Source organism: Necator americanus, chromosome III (assembly GCF_031761385.1).
Source record: "Necator americanus strain Aroian chromosome III, whole genome shotgun sequence".
In the NCBI taxonomy this organism is placed as follows: Eukaryota; Metazoa; Nematoda; class Chromadorea; order Rhabditida; family Ancylostomatidae; genus Necator; species Necator americanus.
In genome coordinates, this window is record NC_087373.1 from 13,542,604 (window position 1) to 13,549,833 (window position 7,230).

A 7,230-nucleotide genomic window follows, 5' to 3' on the forward strand; every position below is an offset into this window, starting at 1 on the left:
TCACTCTACGGTCTTCTTTGATTTTTTTCATGCAGCAATCATGATGAATGGAATGTAATGACATGAAGAAGGCGGTTTTTTCTCCGCATATTCCTGGATAAGAACTATTGTAGTTATTTTGAGGAAAGGCGGTGAACGCTCATCCTTAAAATAACTACAATAGTTCTTATTCAGACTGAAAATGACTGCAGAAAGAATGAAAAGACTGAAAATGTCAGCAAGTGAGTGGATACTACTGACCGTGGGAGAAAGAATAGCAAGTATAATTCTAAGCTCGAATAACTTTCTTTTCCTTTAAAAGTGTTTCTTTTCCTTCGTATGGAAGCATATACGGGTTTAATATAATACATAATAAATATATAATACATAATAATATATTGTTCAAGGTTATCTGACCTATGTCATATTCTATTTTGTTCACGAAATCAAATTCAAACAAAATATCTGCACAAAAAATCTCTTTTCCAGTATTTTTCAGTTTCCAGCATTCTTTAGAAAAACTATGTTGTATGCAAAGGAATATAACTGGTTGGAAAGTTAACCGGAAAAATAAAATGCGGAAGAAGAAGTAAAAATGCCACTTTCTGCCGTCGAACATCACATTCACAACGTTCAGTCGTGCGTTAATGCCGAACATTTCAAAATCGGACGTTTTCGGTTTTTCGAGATTGGTTTTTAAAAAACGATAAAGATTAGTGGTGCGAAATAGTTCTCAGGGCATCCAGATTCTATTTTTCTTTATTAGTTTATTTCGAGCAACAAAACATTTCCTCCTGGGACAAAAAATACAGTTCTCTTTTTGTCATTGTTTCGTTTGTGATGCGAATTGAAATGCATACGTAAGTTGATAACATGTGTTCAGGTGAGCTGTTATCTTTCCATACTTAGCTGTAAAATAGAACATCATCTTTAACTTAACTTGCTGACCTAGAAGAGAAATGAAACGATGAAAATTTTATTCAAAAGTGGTGAAAACAACCGTAAAAATTAACTATTAATTAACTCACTAATTAAGTCACGGTGCAAAAAACACGCGGATAAACGTCTGGAAAGTTTTTTTTCGAACTTTTACCTCTTCCGAAGAACGTTCTGTATAGAAGAAATAGAAGCGTTCCAAAACGGAAGAATTAGATTTTTTTTAGGAATAAATTTTACTTAATTTACGGAAAAAAGTTAAAAGATATAGATGACAAATTTTGAAATAAAGATTCGGTACCAATTTCTTGCAAAATTTGAACTATTATTGTTTTCTTGGGATCCCTATTGATTGTGGTGAACGAGCGAATTAATAAATTAGTAAACAATAATATGTACACCACAGCTTTTTCCTGCAAAGGAAATATCACCAATAGCAGTCCCTCACTCCACTTATACTTACTCCACTTAGTTCCAATCACTGAAATATTCTAGAAAAAATCACATTATTTTCGACTCTTCCTCCCCCCCCCCCCCTTTCTACCCAAACTCTGCGCTTTTAATCGAGAAAAATATGGAGAGGACGCGAAAACGAAAGTAAACGAAACATGATTAGTTCTTTTTTGGCGGCACAACGTACAAATCTGTTCCATACTGTGTAAACAAAACGATAATTGATGTTGTAATCTTGGTGTTTTGATGGAGGAACAGCAAAACAATTGCAGCAAAGAGGAAAAGGAAATAATGATGGGAATAGACAGACGATAGACATTGAATGAATGGGCAGCGAAGCAATTTTTTTTGCTGGATATAGATAAATATAGCAATGTACGTTGTTGTTATGGAAAAACTTGTGCAGACAAATCGATCTGACCGGTTTGTTGTTGAGCTGCACAGTTGACTTTGAGAAAAGCAGCAGAGTACAGCTGTTGTTGACCATTGGAAGGAGGGTAGTTGAAGTGAGTAGTTAAAGTTAAAGGCATCACCCCACGAATCTGGGGTCGTGCGGATTTCAGGTGGAGTATTCGTATACAGGATGGGAGACTATGGAGAGGGGTTTGATTCCGTCGATTTCACTCAAACTGCCGTAAAAAACGGCCCGGAAAATGCGGCGCTGCACAAAGCTGGCGCTCCCCAATCGAACTCGTTGTGGAAAATAGTGCGCCGGAACGCTCGAAGCCGTATCTTCCGGGCCGTTTTCTTACGGCAGTTAGGAAGAAATGGGCGGAATCACCCTTCTCTCAATACTCTGCGATCCTGTATACGAATACTCCACCGGAAATCGGCACCGATTCGTGGGGTGATGCCTTTATGTTAAAGTTAGAGTTAGTTAGATTTAAGGACCACAGAATTTTATTTATTTATTTATTTATTGAACGATATCACAATGTTACAATGTGTCGTTGCATGCTTTGTCTCCATCTGCTCACATCAGTAGTAGCGGTTCGCATCCATGTTTCTCCAAAGTCCGATACGAACGAATCTCTCCATCTTGTTTTTGGTCGGCCAACTTGTCGTTTCCAAATCCATGGTCTCCATTCGGTAATCATCTTCGTCCATCGGTTGTCCTTTGCAGTACACATTTTTCTGGCCCATGTCCACTTTCTTTCAATCGCTCTAGCCCTGATATCTGGGAGTTTTGCAGTATTTTCCAGCCACAAGTTCGTACGATGCATAAGAAGAGTTACACCGAGCATTCTTCTCATTATTTGCCGTTGAGCTATCTGTAGCGCCTTGAGATCTTTGCTTCTTGTAGCCCAAGTTTCACAGCCGTAGAGGAGACAAGGTTCCACACATTTTGTATAAAGTCGACGTTTGAATTTCATTGGAAACCTTCTATTTGTGAAATATGAACGGAATCGGTTGAATGAGTTCCAGCCAGAGCGAATTCGCCTATTTAGCTCAGTTGTTAGATTCCTATCAAAGGATATGCATTGACCAAGATAAACAAAGTTGCTGCAGTAATGTATAGGAGATCCATCAGTTGAGATCGGTATTTCTTCGGAATTGGTCATGACAAGAGTCTTAGAGAAATTCATTCTCAGTCCCACAATTTGGCTTTTGTCGCTCATTTCTTGTAGCATTAATTCGAGTTCTTGTGGTTTGTGCGCGAAGAGAACTACATCATCAGCGTACCTGAGATGACTTAAACGGAGCCCATTTATGTTGATACCTCTGTTTCTCCAATCTAGGCTACGGAAGACGGTTTCCAAAACGGCAGTGAAGAGGGAGGGAGAGATTGGGTCTCCCTGTCGAACACCTCGTCTAGCGTTGATAGGAACTTGATTACCACATATTTCAAATGTTACAGAAGCAGATGTGTAGATGTTCGAAAGAAGACGAATTATCTTTGGATGAACTCCTTGTCGATGTAGTGACGTCCATATCATGTTATGTTCCACAGAATCAAACGCTTTCGAGTAGTCAACGAAAGCTATGTACAGCGGAAAATTGTACTCAAGGCTTTTCTCTACCAATTGGTTAATGACGTGAATGTGATCTAAAGTGGAAAAGTTGCGTCGAAAGCCAGCCTGTTCGATGGGTTGGTTGATTTCTAGGGAAGCCATCATTCTTTGTAAAATGATCGAACTAAATACCTTATATATGACGGACAACAGTGCAATAGGACGGTAGTTGTTGATATCAAGTTGTTCCCCTTTTTTAAACAACAACAGTATTGAAGAATCGGAAAGCGTAATCGGAAGCTTTTCTCTCTCAAGGCAGTCATTAAAAAGTTTGATCAAGGAATCTTTGACCACATCATATCCCGTTATCAGTGATTCGGCAGTGATCAAATCTGGTCCTGGCGCTTTTCCTAGCTTCATTTTCTTCACCGCACGGCTTACTTCATCTGCTAGGATTGGTGGCACATCGTCAAGTTGATACCATGGAATTGATGCAGGTAATCTTTTTGAGGAGAATAACTGGCTGTAGAATTCTTGGACTGCTTTGGCGACGTCAGCAGGAGATCTCGCGACTGAGCCGTCTTCTTTCCTCAGTTGTGTCAATGTTCTTGTGAAGATTTGGTTCGCCTGTAGAGCTCTTCGAAGGCTAACACTTCTAGAGATTGCTTGATGTAATCGCATCAGATGTTTCTGCTCGATGTCTGTTTTCAAAGAGAGCCGCAGTGCTTTGCTGACAATTGAAAATTCCACAGCGTTTTTAGCAGACTGTTCATGTAAAAGTCGATGTCGAATTTCATACAGTTTTCTTGTCGTATCGGAAATGTGGGTCTCTTTTGTCCTGGATGTAGCAACAGTAGCGGCTATTTTTATTGTAGCTTTCAGTTGCTCATAATTACTTAGATCGGCGGTAGTTGCGAGTTGCTTTAAAGTAGAACGGAAAATAGATCTATTGAAAACTGTCTTACACTTGGAGTTATTTCGAAAGTAATGGAATTGAGACGGCAGACGAATTTTTGCCATGACGAGCCGATGATCACTATCGAAGTGGAACCGACCGATGATGTCCACGTCAAGGAAAATGGAGGGGTTCGTTGATAAAACAAAATCGATGGCATTTCTTGTTTTCATATTAGGAGATATCCATGTCCATTTTCTGGTAAGCCTTTTTGGGAAGCGGTTATTCATCAGATAAAGCTCATTTTCCGAACAGAAACTAGCCAATGTGTTTCCTCTTCGGTTGCGCGTTCCTAGACCATATGGCCCTATAAAGTTCTTTCCCAATTCTCCACATCCGACTTTAGCATTGAAATCTCCAACGACAACTTTGTATGTGGAATATCTAATTTGTGGAGGACTTTGGAAGCGTGATAGCAGTGCTTCAGAAACAGTTTGAAGGAAATCGGCGTATTCGTTGTCGGCATAGTCAGTCGTTGGTGCGTACACTTGAATTACACGAAAGCGGCTGGTTTTTGTGAGAATGTCGATGTATGAGACTCTGTCACAAAGAGGGTGAAAAAAACAGCAATTAATCCATTTCTTATTGACCAGAAACCCTGTTGAGTCGGAAAAGAAAATCATATGACCACTTAGCTGTAATTTTAAAACTTCGTATCCTCTTCTTTGTGTACTGCATAATCCGATTATATCGAAAGGTACCTCCATTGTGGCCTCTTCCAACGCGGCAATTCTTGTCCTGGAGCTCAGGGTGCGGCAGTTGATAGTACCAATCCGGAGATTCAGCATGATGGACTAGTATTTGAGCATCAGGTTGTCCAGGCGACTGATGCGAAGATACGTGAGGGAAGGCAGTAGCTACCGACCGCTCACGGTGGTGTTAGTAGTAAGAGTCCAAGGACCACAGAATACTAAACATTATTATAGACTAAAAAAAGAATAATTCTCTATAGAAATCGGACAGAAATGGGACGTGAATGAGTCTTCTATTGCACTTTGTTATTTTTATCTCACCCCAGAACCGAAACCTTGAGCATGTCAACTTTTCTTAATGTTCCGACTACACCTCTTACTGCGAAAAATACCACACTTTGTTTCATTTTTTTCGCTATGAATAACTTAACGATTATAAATTAAGTTCTTTCACAAGTTCCACAGTTACATATGTACACAAAAAGTGCAAAAATATGTTGCTTTAATTCATGAAAAAAGATAATGAAATACTGTAAAATAGTGATTTTATGCAGTAATAATACAGCAACGAAGTACTATGAAAAAAAGCATTAAGCAGCTAGCATTTTCTTGAGGGTCAGAGGAAGAAAAAGAAAAGGATATATTGTTAGAAAAAACACAAAACAATAGAGATGCCACATTCACTTAAGAGAAATGAAGACATTAGTGTCTTCTCTTAATTCATTCCTAGTTTAATGTGAAAGAAGAGTTTTCAGAAGTGTAACGATCAAGTATCAGGAATCTTTCTATGATTCTGTCATCCGGAGAAAAGGAGAAAATAGAAAAAAAAATTGATTTTGTAAAGATGAGATACTTCTGAACAGACTGAGAAAAATTCGAAATACTTAAAGGCATCTCCGCACGAATTTGGAGTGGTACGGGTTTCAGGTGGGTAGTGCCTATACCGGTGCGTAGATTGTGGGAAAAAGGGTGATTCCGTCTATTTCTTCCTAATTGCTGTAAAAAACGGCCCGGAAGAAGCGGCTTCGAGCGTTCCGGGGCGCTCTTTTTTTTCGAAGAGTTGTATTGGAGCCATGTGCCGCATCTTCCGGGCCGTTTTTAAGGGAAATTAGGAAGAAATGGACGGAATCAACCTCTTCTCCGCAATCTACGACCTCGTATAGGCATAACCCACCTGAAACCCGTACCAACCCAGATTCGTGGGGTGATGCCTTTAAATTTGCATTGAAAAATTAACAGCAGGTCTACATCTCTATAAAATAGCAATAATTTCTAATTATAGGAAGAGATTGGGGTGGAAGCACCGGAAAAAAAAGTCGCTGCTGAAAAACAAAGAGAACTGGATCGATGTAGGAGTTTTGAGAGGATTTCATCGCCCTACGCGTTAACTGCCTGATAAATGAAATTAATTAAGGACGCATTGACGCGTATGGAGAAAATGACGGTAGAATGAGCAGGAAAAAAATTGGATAAAAAAGAGTTAAAGGCGAAACTCACCGAAGCTGCTAAAGAACTAAAGTGAGACTTCGTATACAGAATCTAGGAACTCTCTTTATGCACATAGAAGAATTAAGTTATGAATTAAGTTGAAAATTAATGAAAAAACATTGGAAAACAATAGAGAAGGCAACGAAAAGTAATGAGAGAAAACGTTTCAGAGGAAAGGAAAACGCGAGAGGAGATTCTCCCTTTAATTTGCAGGTTACAACACGTTTTTAACAATTCGATTAATTGTGTATGGATAGGGTCATTCCATAGGTAATGCGGTATTCTTTATTTCTTTGATCTTCGAAATTAAAAGAAATATTTTTCAAAACCTAGATTAAACTCCTGTTCATTTTCCCGTTTTCTTTGAGAGTTTTTTCTCAGTGCTCCTCTCCCGAAATTAACTACTTCGAGACGAAAAATATTCCTGCGGTAAAGCTAGGAGAGAGCAGGAAACGGAGGAAAGTGTGGAAACGCTCACTTTGAAGCAGTAAACACAGAGTGAACGATGTTAGTTGTTGAGATTTATGTAGTGTGACTTTTTTGTGCGGACTGTCTGTTGACTGTTGTTTTGACTTGTCTCTTGTTAATACCAGTAATAGTAGTACGGTAAAACAGTAACGATATACAGTCTGTAAGCAAAAATAATGAAGAAAATTATTGAATTGGTGGATGGAGGATCGAGACTTATGCTTACAACTCATAGAAAACTGAAAACGTCTTCAACAACTCTACGGTTATGGTGCCGCCCTTAGTCCAGAACTTGGATGGATAGACT

General features: G+C 39.0%; 1 protein-coding gene across 2 annotated transcripts; it reads right to left on the reverse strand.

Annotated features, from left to right (window-relative positions):
- Window positions 1-2,297: 2,297 nt before the first annotated feature.
- On the reverse strand, window positions 2,298-5,063 carry RB195_009483 (uncharacterized protein; the record flags this gene model as incomplete). Of its 2 annotated transcripts, none has more annotated exons than XM_064190047.1 (1): window positions 2,298-5,063. In XM_064190047.1, one exon carries the CDS (start codon window positions 5,061-5,063, stop codon window positions 2,298-2,300), a length of 2,766 nt encoding a protein of 921 aa, XP_064047630.1. The 2 variants fall into 2 exon arrangements, with proteins under 2 accessions (XP_064047630.1, XP_064047631.1); XM_064190048.1 differs by having other exon boundaries at window positions 2,298-4,448.
- Window positions 5,064-7,230: the final 2,167 nt, after the last annotated feature.